General features: G+C 31.0%; 2 protein-coding genes across 11 annotated transcripts in view; one reads left to right on the top strand and one right to left on the bottom strand.

The window, feature by feature from the left end:
• The first annotated feature begins 61 nt into the window (after window positions 1-61).
• Dtd (D-aminoacyl-tRNA deacylase) lies at window positions 62-7,421 on the top strand. Of its 8 annotated transcripts, none has more exons than XM_012292246.2 (11): window positions 201-413; window positions 2,323-2,529; window positions 2,634-2,701; window positions 2,762-2,926; window positions 2,997-3,142; window positions 3,199-3,433; window positions 3,518-3,830; window positions 3,899-4,200; window positions 4,261-4,715; window positions 4,788-4,941; window positions 5,368-6,726. In XM_012292246.2, exons 2-11 carry the CDS (start codon window positions 2,463-2,465, stop codon window positions 5,422-5,424), a joined length of 1,962 nt encoding a protein of 653 aa, XP_012147636.1. In that variant the 5' UTR covers window positions 201-413; window positions 2,323-2,462; the 3' UTR covers window positions 5,425-6,726. The 8 variants fall into 8 exon arrangements, with proteins under 8 accessions (XP_076387165.1, XP_012147645.2, XP_076387163.1 ...); XM_012292245.2 differs by lacking the exon at window positions 5,368-6,726 and adding an exon at window positions 7,112-7,421 and having other exon boundaries at window positions 202-413; window positions 2,598-2,701; XM_012292244.2 differs by having other exon boundaries at window positions 202-413; window positions 2,598-2,701.
• A 630-nt stretch (window positions 7,422-8,051) lies between these two features.
• The window catches only part of cic (Putative transcription factor capicua), a 34,192-nt gene continuing 24,016 nt past the window's right edge, over window positions 8,052-18,227 (bottom strand). The window contains exons 10-22 of one of the 3 annotated variants that reach the window (XM_076531043.1): window positions 17,993-18,209; window positions 17,559-17,639; window positions 16,620-16,903; window positions 16,127-16,537; window positions 15,594-15,903; window positions 15,196-15,509; window positions 14,512-14,701; window positions 14,220-14,426; window positions 13,879-14,142; window positions 13,609-13,804; window positions 13,318-13,535; window positions 12,762-13,238; window positions 8,052-12,690 (exon numbers count right to left, since the gene is read on the bottom strand). In XM_076531043.1, the coding sequence (XP_076387158.1) occupies window positions 12,620-12,690; window positions 12,762-13,238; window positions 13,318-13,535; window positions 13,609-13,804; window positions 13,879-14,142; window positions 14,220-14,426; window positions 14,512-14,701; window positions 15,196-15,509; window positions 15,594-15,903; window positions 16,127-16,537; window positions 16,620-16,903; window positions 17,559-17,639; window positions 17,993-18,209 (3,240 nt within the window). In that variant the 3' untranslated portion in view covers window positions 8,052-12,619. The remainder of the gene's footprint in view (window positions 12,691-12,761; window positions 13,239-13,317; window positions 13,536-13,608; window positions 13,805-13,878; window positions 14,143-14,219; window positions 14,427-14,511; window positions 14,702-15,195; window positions 15,510-15,593; window positions 15,904-16,126; window positions 16,538-16,619; window positions 16,904-17,558; window positions 17,640-17,992; window positions 18,210-18,227) is intronic. The other 2 variants (XM_076531044.1, XM_076531045.1) reach the window with 2 other exon arrangements.

Here is an 18,227-nt window from a genome sequence, read left to right as displayed (position 1 = left end):
TCGCGCAACATAGCTAACTTCAAGAGCTTTCCCACCACCTTCACGTTTCTACTAGAGTAGTTATATACATGGTGGGAAAAAATATGTAAACGGGTAGAAGTACTAAAATAAAGAGTGTTTGCACTCTTTGGGAATTCATAAAATAGAAGTCATACAAGATTTTTGTTCACTATGTATACACATGTTTAAGGTAATTAGAATTGACATGCGCAAATTAAACAAAAACTCGTCATATGATGAGTATCATCTATTATGGAACGAATAATAGTGGTAGTAGTGTATTTTCATAACGAAATAATTTAAAGGGAACTTAGGTAACCATTGATAACGATAACTTTGTCAATATAGGAAAAAACTTTGCTTTTATAACATGAAAGCAGTAATACAACGAGTAACAAAAGCTAGCGTTTCAGGTAATTATTAAGTTACGTGTGTTTTATTGTAATAACTAATTTATTGTTTATTAAAAAAACAAAAATCAACTATAAATATTATTTATCACCATATGTTTATAAAATATAAACATGCTTCATGTGAACATAAGAATTTACATTGAAAAATTAATTTAATAGATTATGATTGATTACAGGTAGAATAAAATATTTACCTATACAGTAATTCATGAATCTCTTGTTGTAATCCTTGCATTAATGTTGATATAACTGTCGAATAATTTTTCAGTTGATGGGGAAATTATTAGTAGCATTGGAAATGGTCTGTGCGTTTTAATTGGTATAAAAAGAGATGACTCGATGGAAGACATGAAATACATGTAATACACAATATTATATATTACATTGAGTTGTTCAAAAACTTCATATCATTTGCAATATGTTTTCTTCAAGGTTTTCTATTATTTTCATTTATTTGTAAACAAAACTTATCATATTCTGAAATCACATTGTGACATATTAATTGTAATGAAATTTATTATCATTGTTTGATAGATGATGGATAAATTTAGAAGATGATGGATCTTACATTGCATTTTATATAAGTGACATTTCTTTTTTACAAATAGTAACAATACTATATACATTAAATTAAATATATCTGTAGATTTGATGTAGTTCATAAAACTATCTGCAAACAATTTTCATATTCTATATTTGATATTCTAGTATATTAACCTTGATAATAGTTGAATAGGAATTTTATGAATTTTCTGAACAATCCAATAATATATTAATGAAACTTCAAAGAGAATGTTTGTTTTATGAGGCAAAAAGAAAATTTTTCTTTTTCTCAGAGTAAAAAAGATATTGAATACTAAAATTTTTGATGGTGAGAATGAAAAAAGATGGAGTGCCAGTGTTATGGATAAACAATATGAAATATTATGTATCAGTCAATTCACATTGTACCACGCTTTAAAAGGAAATAGATTAGACTTCCACAAGGCTATGTCCGCACAAGAATCTGAACCATTTTACAATAAATTTCTTACTGAGCTTGGTAAAAGTTACAAACCAGAGTTAATCAAAGGTAACTTCTACCAAATGACTATAATATACAAGTTGTTCCACATAAAATAAGATACCTAAATATCTTCTTTATCTTAAATTTATTATTAAAGGAAAAGGGAATTAAAACAATAACATGTATAAAACAATTTTTCTTCCATCTGATTCATCTCTTAAAACCACTTAAATTGTATAAGAAATATTTCTTATATTATCATGAACATTATCGAGATATTTAGGTAATCTATTTTATGGGTGACATCCTGTACATATATAAAAAATTATTTCCATAAATATGTTCTACAGATGGAAAGTTTGGGGCAATGATGGAAGTTAATATACAGAACAGTGGACCCGTAACATTAGAAATAGAATCTCCAATTAAGCATAATGAATCGAATGGAAAGTAATACTTTTTGTATTTAATTTGCTTTCATTTATTGCTTAGAATTTTATATTCCATCAAGATTTAACAGTGCAAGTTTGTCATTTGTATTGTCATCATGTTAGCTTATAGATATGTAGATTAACTAGCTGGCAAGTAGATGTATTTTGCCAACAGAAACAAGAACATAAATAGTGTAAAAATATAATAATATTGTATACATTCTGTTAATGTAATATTGTCATAAAAAAGATGTGTATTGTTAGATTGTTTTTACCAATGTTAATGTGAGGTCATGTAAATAGCTATGTTTGTACCTGCCAATAAAAAATAAGATCATATAAATCTGAATGTAAATTCTTATGTAATAAAATATAATAAAATAAAGTCATGTTTAACATTAATATGATATATTATTATTTTGACTAACACTAGTTTGCAACTGATTTCTACTAATAAATATTTTTATTTCAGCTGAAAATGTCATTTTTAAATGATCTATGGACATGTATTAAATAAGAAATACATGAGGATAATTATTAATTTAAATTCTTTCATTTTTTTAATTATTTTTTATATTTAAAATCATTAAAGAACTATTTAATTAAAACAAAATGGAAAACAAAATTGATCAAAAAGAAGAGGGGACATCAATAGCTTTAGAAAATAAACATTCAGAAGGTATGTCATAATATTTAATAACAATAAATGTTAATTTTGGGATAAATAATAGACCATAAAAATTTTAGATAAATCAAATATTTCTTCTCGATTACAAAATACAGAAAATGTGGAATCAAGACAATCTAAGGCTACAAACACTACAAATGAAGAACTATTTAATTCCCGACAAGTATGAAAATTAAGAATTGAAAATGTTTATAATTTTGTATTAATTAACATTAATTTGCAGTCGCGCGAAGTTCAAACAGATGCCATAGATATAGAAACAGTAGAAAAATTAAAGAGTCGGTTGGATACTTTAATGAATTCTTTAGCTACTCTTTCTGCAGAAAAATCTAAAATGGAAGCAAATTTTCAGATAGATAAAAAGCAACTAAGAAATGAACGCGACGAAGTAGGTTCACTCCGTTCATAAGAAAATTATGTTTTTTATATGATGCATATTAAATCTTAAATTTTTGCAGTGTGAAAAGGTAATAAGAGATTTAAAAGAAAAATTAAAAAAGGCACAATCTTCTAATCATTCAGAAATAGAACATGTAAAATGTAAATTAATCATGGAACGTCATGAAAGAGAAAAAGAACAAGCAGATCATGCCAAAATGATAAAGTAAGTAATATGAAATTTTAATACAAAGTAATTGCTCTACTGTTTTTTTTTTTTAGAGAACTTCAAAAATTGTTACATGACGAACGTAAGAATAAAGAACAGCTAGAAGCACAAGTGAAGAGTCAATTTGCAAATAAAACACAATGTAAAATACTTGAAGCTGAATTGGAAATAACTAGGAACAAGCTAAAGCAAGCCGAAGAAGCTGCTAAAGAAACGCCTCCAATTTTATTATCGCTTCAATCTGAAATGGCCCTAATGAAAAAACAACATTTGAATGCGATTCACGAAGTACTTTTACGGAAATTAATTCATACTCCGACTTTTTATCTACAAATTAGTCTAAAATAAATAGATATTTAATTTATTTTACAGGAACAAAAGAGAGCTGCAACTGCAGAACAACAGGCTAGAGCATTGGCAATGACTCATGAAGCAAGAGTGGCTGGCTTAGAAGCTAGATTAGCTGAACTTTCAGAAATTGTAGGTGGATACGATAAACTTAGGCAACAAGATCAGCAAGCTATTCAGAAACTAAAAGACCAATTAGCTACTTTACAAGATTCTGAACATAATGATTACATTAACTTAAATAATGAGCCAGAAGAGATTATTTCTAAGATAAAGAATCTTTATACTAAGTTGTTAGATTTAGACAATAAGAAAAACGAATCAACACATGTAAAATGTGAGTTAAGAATTTTAATGGTTGATTACGCTGTTTTAGAAAAAATTAGTAGCAGGATTTATTTTCAGTGTTACTACACAACTTGGGATTGTGTGATAAACAACAAGTTGTTGATTATAAAGAAAAATATGACATCTTGTTACAAGAATATGAAGAGTATAAACAGCAATGGAAATACACTACCAATGCAAACAGATCTTATAATATTCAAAGCCAAAATATTTCATTATCTCATGATAAGAATAATAAAACACAATTGCATCTTTTGAAAGCACATAGTAACAATTTAGAAGAAAGAATACGTGTGTTAAATAATGAGATCATGAATAAGGAAAGAGAATTGCAAGTGAAATTAGAACATCAACAAAAGGTAAATTTTCTTATAAATATTGAATTTCATATCTAGTATAATTAATAGCATCGTTTTTAGTCATTTCAAGAGGAACGTGGAAAATTGGAACATATGTTAGTACAAAAAGACAATGAGTATCGCAGTAAAATATCTACATTAGAGCAACAGTTACTGCGTCAACGAGAACGTTCAATGGCTCTTATAGGAGAAAAAGATAAGGAAATTTTAAGTTTGAAAGCATCCTTCCATGCGCCGTTATCTAGAAAAGAAAGTATTGAAAATAAAACAGACATATCAAGATATGAAAACAAGAGAGAACCTGTTAGCGACTTAATGACGGGATTATTAACAAGCGATAGTCCTCCAATATTGCATTATAGTCAGGAACTAGCAAGAAAAGAAATTCAGGTATCAACTTCTAGAAGAAAAGTTTTGGAGTTAGAAGCTACACTACGGGAAAAACATAGAGAAGTGATACATATGAAGGAGAAACAAAAAGAAGAAATAAAAGCTTTACAGGCACAAATTGCAAGGTAATATATTCACATAAATATTAAAAAAGTAATATTTATATGTACATACTAAGAATAATTGATAATCTATAGACTTGAAGCATGCAAATCTAGAGAAGGTGCCAATCTGGAATATTTGAAAAATGTTTTTATAAATTATTTGACTACAAGTGATGTTTCCAGTAAACGTCACATGTTGAATGCTATTTCCACGGTACTCCGTTTTACTCAAGAGGAATTAAATAAGGTAAAACATTAATTAGTTCTATGAAAATACATTAGTAAAAGTTATGAGATAGTAGTTGGTCTAATTGTTTAACTTTATTATATTCGTAATACGTTTCTCAATAGAATTGAGTAATGCTATCATAAAAATTAAATTTGATTATGTTATCGATGTTCAAATGTAGTAAGATAATTTAAAATTATTTTTTATGATCGATTATGTTTTAAAATAATTTCCAAACATGTAAAGCTATTGTAAAATAACAAAATATTACTAACATTCCTTATGTTATCTGATAATTTATAAATTTTAAATATGAAAGTTACAATAACTTAAATGACTCTTTGTAATTTAATCCTTTTTACAAGTTTTATCAACATGTAAATATAAACTATAACTTCTAGTTGTGTAGTAAGTGTATATTATTAATTCACTATAATTTAATAGAATTTTAAGAATTATAATAATAAACACATCAACAAAAGAAAGGAATATACAGGATGAAACTATTAAGTTGTACAAATTCATGCATACCTATATTAGCAGTAGAAAGGAAATAGAACATAAATCTGATGATTGGTTTATATTACTTGTAATCTTACAATTATATTATCTGGCAAATGTAGACAACTTAGAAAGAAATTGAAGCTCTTCGTTGATGTATGTTGTACAAAGTATGATGTACATATTAATACATTGATTAGTAACATTGCCATTATTATACGTTTGAACTTACGTTCTCGATATAGGAATAAACTTAAATGCACGACGTGCTTTACCTTTTCATTATTTTTTATACTTTCGATGTGACTACTCTGAAATTAATAACAAAAAATGTAATACGCATTTCTTGTATGTTCTGTTGTATTTATTTATATTCCAGTTTTATGCTACGTGCATTATGTACAAAAAAGAATGACTAAATGTGACGACGTTTGGCATGTAATTAGCATTTTAATCTTTCGATGAAAAAATTAAAGAACTTATCAATGATATCTTTGATAAGTTTCTTCGTGTTGATTGTACGCATTTATCAAGATCATAGTATATCTTCAAAGCTGCTAAACATCCTAACATTATATTCGTTTCGAATATCCGTTGTGTTTTTACAGAATTACAAGGTCCTCGAAGCAAATAACTGAACTATTTACAGAGTTAAAATTTCACGCAATTAATCGTGAACATCATTGAACGTCTAATGTTGTGATAATAAAATACAAGCAAACGATTAAACGATCGGTATCCATTTGGTTTACACTTTACAATCATTTTTCGTTTAAACATCATTCTTGTAAGTTTCTTTTTTGTTCGTAGATCATACGATCCATGAGCTATGTATTTGTTGAAACTAGGCAATCCTTTACACAATGTTCGAAGTTTGAAAAATTACACGCACCATGATCTTCCGTGTCGCAATTAAACGATTTGTTAAATCTTTTCAAGGCATGGTGTACACCTGTTCCGTGGTTATATTCAGGCTCAGAACGTCGGCGATTGTCAACACAGAGTACAACATTTTATTTGATAACACTTGTTCAATAATTTATAATTAGACATTGGTATATAATATATATATGATTCTTTAATATATATATATTTCATGAAGAATATTTCTTGCAAATAATCTTCCATATTTATCTGCTTTCTGAAAATTCGTAATCAGTAATCCACTAAGACTTTTTCTTGCTTGTCTTTACACAAACAGCGATGGTAATACTAATGTACAGAGGCCCTTAAATAACATTTCCCCGAGAAGAGTACATTACGTTGGAATAAACATCTCTTTGCGCACTTTATAAAAAAAAACACCCAACACTATCACGCTTTTTAAATTTAGGGTGAAAAGAAGGAAATCAATTTACAGTGGATCAAAAAAGTATTAGCACACCAAGTTTCGTTGTGATTATATGTATCCTGTGGTATTTCAATCAACAGCATAATATAATCTAATGTATAACAAATGTAATGCAGTATGCGTATTTCTTGAAAACAAAATAATTTCTTGAAATACGTACCAACAAATGTTTGATTCACTGTAAATTTCTCATTAATCACAAGTGGACTATTTTCTTGATTTGATGTGTATGCAAAGATCCTAGAAGTAAGTATAGAATAGTCCATCAATGTGTATCCATTGTCATAGCATGTATAAAGAAACAAATAATTGTTTAAATGTATGTAATAATTTCAGAGTATACATTTGGTTGCAACATAGGCTTATCTTGGTTAGGATAAGTGCAAAGGGAGGAGCTTCCTACCACTTACCTTCAATCTTGGGAGAACCCAGGAAGAGCTAGCAGATTGTGAAATAACCAGGGAGATTTTAGAGAAAACCAGGAAGAGCCGAACCTAGAAGGACTTAAAGAGACAACGCAGGTGGTGGGATACTTATTCCTCTGCACCTCCTTTTAACTAAGAAAAGCCTAAGTTACCTGTGACCATACACTGGTTTCTTTTGTTATTTTTCTTTGCAGAAATAAATACAACAAATAGGCGTGAAACATTCGTTACAAGTATAATAATCCCTTGAGACTCTATTTTTACTCTTCTTCAAGAATGACTGTACAGAAACAAAACCCATACCAATATCTCATGTATAATATCACGGTTGATTACAACAGGCATTTGTTTCCATACAGCAATATAACATCACAAAACGATGACAAATTTTCAGGTGAATTTGTGATATTGTTATTATCGTTGGACAAATCTCTCGCTGTCAAACAACAGCACTTTAAACGCGAGCTTGCGAATTCGTTCGAACAAAATTTCAATGGACAAGTACCATATCTTCTTGTATGAGCAATGTGACATTGTACGGTGCTCACTATGAACAAGTAGTAACGATAAGTATGTATTTCTTAATCTTAAAGGTATCTTTATTTTATTATTAAACGTCATGGATCGTATTCGCCGCGAATAAATAAGTAATTATAATGTTAAGCACTACGAGAAGTAAAGAAGAAAAATGACTGTGAAACTGTGAAGCACTTAAAGAACAGCCACATATCAAATGTTGGTTTACAAAGGCGTTTGAGACATAATGCATATTTGGACTTTTGGAAATGGTTACAAGTAAAAGAATGAATTAAAATTATTTTCAAAAAGTCACAATCAACGCATGTAACTGATTCATTTATATTGTATTCTTTTTATTAATTGTTACATATACGTATATGTACAAAGTACCTTTTCAGAAAGGTACGTACTCTTTAAAAAGGTACTTTTTCTTCTAAGCTCGCCACAGTGTTAAAATACATATTCGCCGTAAATGTCACAGTGCTATCGAGCAAATTCCGTGGTTACTTTTGTTATACTAATGCTTCGTATCGTTCAAATCGTTCTTTAGAAAAAAAGTAACGCATTTGTAAGTCAAAATGGTCACACGGCAATTTGGTCCAACAACTGGTTCTCGTATAAGGGGCATCGGAGTTAAAATCTGCCAATCGCGACCAATAGTCTGCATATCGTTTTGTTCACGTATTTACAATTCATGTATCTGTACGTGCACGTGTAAAAATGAAGCACGTTTGAAAAGCAAGTACATTTTGGTTTTAATATGATTTTAAGTTATTAAGAAACTGATAAAGATCAAATTGTTCTTACTTATGAATATGACAACCTAAATATTTATTTTTAAAATACTGATAAATGAATTATAAATCCAATTGCTTGTGCCTATTAAAATATTATCAAATTTACAAAAAGTATTATTTGTACACGTATACCATCTTCACTCTTTTTTTGTATTATTATTATAATATTGAAAACATTAAGAATAATGATGTAACGTTAATATTTGTCTTAAGTTATTTAATTGATTTCATTAATGAAAAAGAATTTTTTCTAGAAAAATACATTAACTTGCAAGTGTTTAGAAAATTTTCAGTATTCTATGAACTTTTTGCAGACTATAGCGTGTAGATTGATACAGATTTTAATGCCTTAGCCATATTTTTTTCTTCTATAATTTGTGTAATATATATCTATATATATGTATGCATATTGTGTATGTATATGTATATGCATTTCAAGATGTTAAACATTTCACTTGTATTCTTAATTGTTCATACAATTACACTTTATTACCTACGCATGTGCATGCATGTACTTTCCGTTGTACAGTGCATTGATGCTGTACATAACAAAGATTCACTGTATGGTTTCATACAGAGAGTTGTTTCACCATTTCTATAATATGATATTACTTCTCCTATACTCGGTATATTTCTATAACATTATTCGTGACTGATATATAATCGTATAACAATTTTAAAAATATTTTAAAATTAAACAAGAAAATAATAGAATGACTATAATAGATGATAGCAACTTAGAATGTAATAAAAATACATTGCTGCAAATAATAAGAATAATAAAAAAAAATTAAGAAATAGGTGCAAAGGTTTGATCAAGTGCATATTTATACATGAAAAAGAGGGGAATTTGGAGGAAGGAATCAGGGAGAGAATATTAGTGGTGAAGAAAATGCCAGTAGAGTAGCCGCCACTTTACTTTACTTCTGTTTTCCTAGATCACAGTCACATGTATGGCTGCTAAATCACGGAACATATTTCATCACCATTTGTAACAAAAAAAGAAAAAAAAAAAAGAAACGAGGAAGAAAATATGAAAGTATTTTCAAAATCTTATCAATACTGGAAAATAGTTCACTAGTTTACACAAGTACAAAATATAATATTCTATTTAAATTCTTTGAGAGGGGCAAGTGTAAGAGACACTTGATCCCTGTTAAGATCTATTCCTGTACGCGATAAACTATTACATAAATAATTTAATTAATCAAGTAGGAAGTTAGGATATATTAAAATGCATTTTTTAAACGTTTATAATATAAAGAGTGATATAAGGAAGTTTTATTTAAAATTATTGCTACTATTAAATTCTTATGCTTTCTTGTATAAATTGTATGCGACAAATTAAATTACACGGTTAATATAAAATATTGTGGAAGCTGAAACTCTAAAATAAGGACATACATTATATCTAAAATATTCTTTTGTAATAAAATAATATAATTACAAAAAAACGTTTGATACCATAGAATTCTGAAGAATCTGTACTTCACTAAATTTTTTAAAAATTCTCTGCATCAGATGATTGTATTTTAAAATAATTTTCATAAACATTACTTTTTAAACAGGAATAATATTGGATACGATAAAATATTTTACAGAATTGAACAAGGAGGAAAACGCATGATCTGTTAATAAAAACAATGTCGTTTAAAAAGAAAGTAACCATAAACATGATGTAACAATGGTTCCTAATAAACTCATAGAATAAACATGCTAATATGAATATTAAATTATATTTCTTAAACAATAAATACACTTTCAGGAAAAAAATTCATGATTAAAATAACAAAAAAAAAAAGGAAAGAACTTTTCTCTTGGAGTATCATTCACAGGAGTGATCAGTGCAGATTTCAAGTGTCTCTTCTTTTAAACTATCGCTTGCCACTGGTGCGTTTAACGCTCCATGAAATATAATAAATCAAGAAATGGTAAGAGAATAATGTAATTACATTATATACAAATAATAATATCCTAACACATTAGGAAAGGGTTAACTTTGGAGGAGGGTTGAGGGGATCGTCCCGTGCGCAAGAGTCCACGACATACGAAGGCCCACAATCTGTAATGGTTTTTCTTTTTTTAGCCTAATCCTGCCTGCGCTTTCATTTATAATCGTTATTCTACAAATTACAATGCTATACTCTACCATTTCGGATGTATCCTAAATTTTTAATAATATATACTCAGTTAGTATATTGTATTTCTTCCTATTTACAAAATATGTAGAATAGACATTGTTTCTATCCTAACTACAATATGCGTGCCGTGGCGCGAGACTTTTAAACCTTTCAAGGTGCGCTTCTTTTATAAACATTATCACTAATTACATAATCTATTTTACAGCCAAATTCAACAATCCCCGCTGAAATTCAACGCGTTCTCAAAAATACTTTGAAAATCCTTTATAACATAAAAATAATCATACAATCGATAAAATGCGTTAAAATAAATCAAGCATAATAACATATAATTTGCATAATGAACAACGAGTTCTGTTAAAAACGTAGTAACAAAAATTGTATGGCAACAACATAATATTCGATAAATCCAACGTTAAATTTTCTCAGAAAATTTTTTCAGTTTGCAAATATATTTTATTGAATCACACGCATTTATTGATAAAAGCAAATAGATTGTCATGGCCAGAAAAAAAATAAAAAAAAAATGACGGCCTATATAAAACCGCTTACATCTAAATTGGCCACAGAAAAAAAAAGAAAAAAAAAAGGAAGATCAATTAAAAAATATTTATAAAACATAATAAAACGCGTTGAATTTAAGCAGAGTTCTAAAAACAGTAGATAAGTACTTTCGAGAATATTGGAAACATATTACATATTATCTATATCAAGTGGTATCTAACAATTAATTCTTTACTATTTAAGGGACTTATTTACGCATGCATTCCCTTGTTTGTCGCCGCACAATGGCACGATTTTTTATCTCCACTGTTATGATTTATGAATCACCAAAGAATGCTTCCGTCTTAAAATTTTCAAACATAGCATTTTATAGATACTTTTAAACTCTCCAGATATCTCCCACTCCAAGTCATTCCGTATAGTATGTACAGATAAAATAAACATATTTGCTGACTGCATTACATAAATTTTGTGCAATGTTTTATCGCAGTTCTCCTCCTATAGTTTTTTTTCTTTTTCATCTATATCATATATATAAAGTATAACTAAAGTATATAAACTCTGATTTCATTTTATAATGCTTCATTAATTCTAATACTCTGATTACGATTTTCTCTTCCTCTTTCTCTCAATGGACACCCATACACATCCTGTACACACGCGAAACTTCATTTTCTATATATCACACATACTCTCTTTCTTTCCACTTGGATCTCATAGTATTTTCTTTAACAATGTTTAACAATGGCTTAGGCCTTCCATAAATCCCTTCCAAGGTGTTTCGATGTACAAATATCGGTCTCATATTTGAAATTGTACAACTATGAACTGTGACTTCATAACGTAGTAAAATAATTTTCTCACTTCTATATCATTATTCATTTTATAAATCATCTTTGGATTTAGAATGCAGAAGAGTATTGTCTTTTCTTCTGAGACAAGAAAGCTCATTTTTTTTTCTCAAATTACACATTTCCAAACAGTTATTCACGTGATTATATTACTTCCATTTTATTTTGTTATCAAACAATATAATATGGATTAAGCCTGTAGATTGAGCCTCTAATTTACTAATGAGCGTTATCCTTGCTAAAATACAGTCAATTCTTTATCACTCGAACGTTTCACAATTTTACATGCCATTATATCCAACAGAACACAGATACTCGAACACACAATAGTCATCATTCAATATCCAATACTTCTCGATCCTTATTTACAATATGAAAAACTTACTGATATGTGTACATCAACTCACCTTGATATGCCTGTCTTAAGTTACCTGCACCAGGTTACATCAATGTTCTAATTGCACTAAAGCCTTGCAGCACTTTACAACTTGCAAAAACTTGTATATCAACAAACTTCCCAATAAAAACTTTCCTTTTTTCAATGAATAATGATGTACTCATGCTGTGGAGTAGGGGGATGCATAGTATCACAGTTGGCACGTGGGCGCTAGCTACCACTACTGCTTACAGGCAGTGAATGTGGAGCTCCCATCGATGTAGGAGGAGCAGTCAATGGTCCTATAAAAACATTTCTTAAAAAATATCCCGTATCCTCGTTAACGTTTGCAGATACAGTTATTGATAATTACCAGTCACATTGGGTGAAGGTTCAGAAACAGGTAACGGACTAACCAGACTGTTAGCACTCATAGGTGTTGAATTAGCTTTCAATTTTTGTCTGACTTCCCTGATCTTCAATTGCAAACTTGTCTTATTAGGAAATATATCTGAATGTTTAGCTTGAAAAGTTGTAGTAGCCTGAGTCGAAGGAAAATAACCACATTCTTGAAACAATTGCATCACAAGATGTCGACGTTGTTCCAACACCTTTCTGTGGCCCCGTTCATTTTCGTTTCTACCTATTCCCACCGAATTTCCAGCACCACCCCCAGGAGTCTTTGGCGTCCTGGGAGAACTAGCGTCAACGTCTACTAAATCGGAGTTAGTTCGGTAAGCATCGACGTTAAAATCTGGACCAAAGAACGTGTTTCCCGTCAATTTGACACTGGAAGTTGATTTTGGAGTAGCAGACACTGATGTATCTGATTCGATATCGTCCTCATTTACTGTTCGGAAATATAATACATTTTGATTAAAACAATGAAAATCTGAGAAACACTGCTTCAAATAGATTAAAGTACGTACTTGTGGGCCTATGAGGTCCTTGTGTAGACTTTTTGCGGTAACTTTGCATTTGCATTGACGATTGTAAGTTTGATGAATGTAAACCGGATGTTACTACTGAACTGTGACCAGACGAACCCGCTGTATTGATAGTGATTGCACTTGGACTTTGTATATCTTCTGGTTTAAACTCCGGTAGAGACGAGAATTTTTCTTGAAAATTCACTTGCTCAAGAACTCTATAAACATATTAGTATTAAATATTAAAATAATTGAAGATAATTATATAAATTTGATATAATTTTTGCCTACCTGTCCATTCCATCCTCAACATTTTTCTTAAAGAAAGACCCTTTTTTGGTAGAAGGTGAAGGCGAAGCATGAGATTCTGAGAAATTTTGTTGTTGCATCTGTTCTGTGGCTTGAGATATGCTTGTTTGTGGACGATTGTCACAATGTTGAGACGTCAAAGGCCCATGGTCTCCTGCATTCGATGTGGGAGGCATTGCTGAACACGTATAATATATAAATAAATATATGCAAACAACTAATTTTAATATCAAAATTACTATAAATTCATACCCATTGATTGTCTCCTTTGTAATGGCGCACGGCCAAGTTGTGCTGGAGTTGGAGCAAGCATAAAAGGACCTTTACTTGGACCAACATCATTATTTTGGGTTTCATCTATGGAATATGATTTATTAGTGGGAACTTCATTAGCATGATTACTGAGAGGCGTATGAGGAGTGTGTGGTGTAGATGGCTGTTTATGTTTATCATTCACAACAGGTAGCAGGATATTAACCGTATCTTTCCTTTCTTGCTCAGATTTTACATTGGTTACTGAAATTTAATGATGTAATCTTAATTTTGTATTCAAAAGATATGTACAATTTAAACCTTGCATGTTAATAACTTACCATAAAACTGAGCATGATTGTTTCCTACTTGATTCTCATTCTTTTCAGGTTCGGCAAGCCGTGCTATCGGATGACCAATCCCTCGATAATTCGACGTAGTGGATGGTGTCGTCGAAACCGAGTAAGATTTGCTCACAATGACACTTTGTGTTTCCATCTTATTATTAGAAATTAAACCTTGTGAAGATATGTTGCGATTGCCAGCATCTATAATTAATTATACGTATTGATTTTTTATAAGTTTTCAATAAATATTTTATACAGTACTTTATTACTAGTTGTATTAATTTACCGGAGATGGGTATATGGAATCCACAATACATCCGGGGATGTGGCGGTGTTGGACCAAGATACTGCGATCCCTGCTGCGGTTTGGAAACAGCCACCAAATCGTTATCGAGCAATGTTAGAGTGAACGATGGTTGATAAGGGACAGCTGAAGTAAGGGGGCGAAGAATAGTGCCTAAAGACTGCAACGGCTGCTGTTATTTAAACAGAGCCATCATAGGTTTTGATCCAATCTGTCAGTATTATTAAGCTTGTAACTTAATTTTTGAGTTTATTCGCATGTGTTTACACGTAACCCTTTCAAGTAAATTTAAGAGTCTATTGCTCCCTCATTTCAGGTTTTGATATTAGAAAAAATAAATAAATAATAACAGTAAAGTAAGTTTTCTTAGGTAAGTAGGCACGTGCGAATAGCACTCGAACTATACTAATCAATCTTATAGTAACTATTCATACCTTATTCTCAGACAAAACAATAAATATTGCTGATTACCTTACACTCAAACAATAAATATAGAATTCTGAAGTATTCACACATGCCTGAATAAAATGGGGTCTTTGAATAGGGATTTTAGGAGTTTTTAAATTCTTATATAAACAAGGTTACATACATATACACCTCGTCTGGGTCATTTTAGGTATGTATGTTACTATCCAATTATTCTATTTTCATCTATTATATACTTACAGAATGTAAAACCGGGGCAGCTGTAAATTTAGGCATATTCCTTCCATTTTCGTGAATGCTTGCTACCAGATTGCTCATGCTGTATTGAGTACTGTATTGTTGTTCATTTTTTACTGGTTCCGGTTTAATGACTTTTGGAGATATTGGCATAGTTATGAATGCTCCGCCGGTTGGTTGAAAACCTGATACTCCAGTTGGGTTGACAGGACTATGGTAAGGGTACGTGCTTGATAAAACAGACACCGTTCCCCCTTTATCCATAGAAGAGTGATGATACTTTGTCGTGGTTTCAATACCTGTTGAAGGTATTCGTGCTAAACAAACGGAGAAATTGACTTTACCATACTATACTACGTAACTATGTATCGTTATTTTTAAACGAATAATCATAAACGAACCTTTAATGGGTTTAGGCCTACAGGTAACTTCTTGTTTAACATTCATCGCTTCCCTCTTTTGACCACTCACAGGCGAGAATCGTGACTGCGTGTAACATTTCTTTTCACCATCTTCATCTTGTACATCATTGTCGCTGTCCGTTAATTTATCTTTGCATTTCAAATCTATTTCAGGTTGTGGGTCTTCACAGATGACCATTTGATCTTCGTCCGATGCATTACCATCTTCATCTTGTTTTATATCTGACTCTGTTGTTTCGACTTGTAAAGGCATTTCCATTATCCGATGCGTATGTGACTGATTTATAACCTGAATAAAATATGATTGGTTAACGTTTATATAGAAATTAAAGTTGTTACGTTATATCAGTGATGGGCAGGTTCAACTATTCGCAGAAGAATTTAAGAATTTTAATACGTAAAAAATTGTACACTTAGGATTTTGTTACGTATATAATTCCACATCTGGGAATCTATCCACAACGCATATGTAGTTGCCAATCACTGGATTATAAGATTTAAATTAAATTTACCTCGATCGTGGGAGCTTCGTTATATACAGTAGTAACGGGAACAGTAATTTCGTCGGTAGCTCTTGGCGTTAATGGTACATCATCTGTTGGTGGTCCCATGTCCGTATCTTCTCCGGTACTGTTCAATTTCCCTCGAGATTCACTACCCTTAAAGCTCGTAGTCGAAGATTTCCGTCTATCTTTACTACACCATTTCCAGTCGGGATGTGCTTTAAAATGTGCTTCTTTCACCTCTGATGCAAGATCATGATATTTCTGTTTCTCCTCTGGACCTAAAGCATACCACCATTCTCCCAATATTTTAGACACTGTTCGATTATCTTGATTTGGATGTCTCTGGTGCACCACTGCACGGTGTCGTTTTGAAAAAATCATAAATGCGTTCATTGGCCGACGTATTCTGTCTTTAGTCTGTAAAATTGTTATCAAAATTGATCATGTTAATTTCAAGAATTATCAGACATTAATATAGTTTGTATATTGTTTAACTTACTTTAAGTGGACTCTGGGGCTCTTTGGAATGCAGCGCACTAAGAGATTGACTGCGTCTCTTATTAGCACTAGTCTCAACTTCTGCGGGCGTTGTCGGTTCCGCTTCAAAAACATCGTCATCCTCTTCTTCGGCGGGTGTTATAGGATCTGGACCTGGAGCCGACCCATCTTCACCAGGTGTACTCATACTTATTGGAATCGGAGGTGCACTCAAAGGTGGACTCAGTGCGGATGGTGGGGGACTCACTTCTGCTTGATCCAATACCGTCGTCTGCCAGGAAAAAGCTGCAATGAAATTACTGCGTTAGTCACGATGGTCACGGTTAGTGAGGGAAAAGGAACAGCAGCTAATACAACATTATTAAAACTAAATTTGTTGCTATATCCATGAGGAAGTATGTTAGCATATGTCAGAAAATGATTTACGAATTAAATTGATAAAGTAACTACTACAAAATACAACCATAGATACCAGTTAGAATAAAAGCAATTTGATGAAGTCACCCTTCCCCAACATTAAAGCCACATTAAATATTAAAGTGTGATTTATAATTTAATTAGAGTGAAATTAGATGAAGTGTGTGAAGTTGCAATACAAGCAAAAAGTTGATTAGTTTGCATTTGTCGTAAAATAGATAATGGTACATTTGTAAGCTTTAAAAATATTCAGACTTAAATCAATTGCACAATTATAAACACATAAAACTACTAAAGTATATATTTAACACAACGAAATACGTGTAAATTATGTAATTTACATTGCAATAGTAATTTCAAATATTTAACTTAGTTTCGTTCTTTTCATTACCTACATAACAAGCTACTAATGTATATTTAATTATGTACAGCTTATTAATGTAACGCAACGTACCATTGATAACATACTTTACAACAAATATGAGGACAGTCATACATTTTGTTTGGCAGTGAGAACTCAAACCTTTTTTCCAGTTGCGCACTGCATTGTTCAGTAATGATGGGGGATGGGGCTGGTATGCAGGAGGAACATCGTGGCTGCCATCTGTGAAAGCCTTACCGTTTAGTCAAATTCACTAATATTACAATATTAATGCAAAATGCTGAGATTAAATAACAGGTAGAAAAATGTGATCATCCCGCATAGTAAATTCCTATAATGTGACAATTCTCTTTCAACTAATACCTAACACCAAACTACATGATAAAATGTGCAAGCTAAAATTGAAGAATTCTCGTCATACCATTGCTCGGTAGAAATATTTCATGTAAGTTATAACATGTACATTACAATACAAATAATGTGTTTAATTACAAGACTAGAGAAATGAATGCAATAACAATAGTGAAACTTGCATATACTGAAAAGGTGAATAAAATGTACACGTCCAAACTTACACAGGACTCCATTGTTTTTCGAATTTTCTTCTCTGGATGGTTGCGTTTTTGGAATTTGAACCAAATGTCCGGGTTGTACAATTACGTGTTGGAAGACACTTGTTGGAGTAGGTGGATTCGAAGCTTCAGTGGTAGTTGTCATTACAACGCTCGTAGGTGGTGGTTGTGTTCTTTGCATATCCATATGTGTGGATGCGTGTGTAGCAATTTTACTTGCCTAAAAATAACAAAACAC

The sequence above is a fragment of the Megachile rotundata genome, chromosome 4, assembly GCF_050947335.1.
Source record: "Megachile rotundata isolate GNS110a chromosome 4, iyMegRotu1, whole genome shotgun sequence".
NCBI lineage: Eukaryota > Metazoa > Arthropoda > Insecta > Hymenoptera > Megachilidae > Megachile > Megachile rotundata.
Note: the sequence above shows the minus strand (reverse complement) of the source record. Positions and strands in the feature narration are given on the sequence as shown.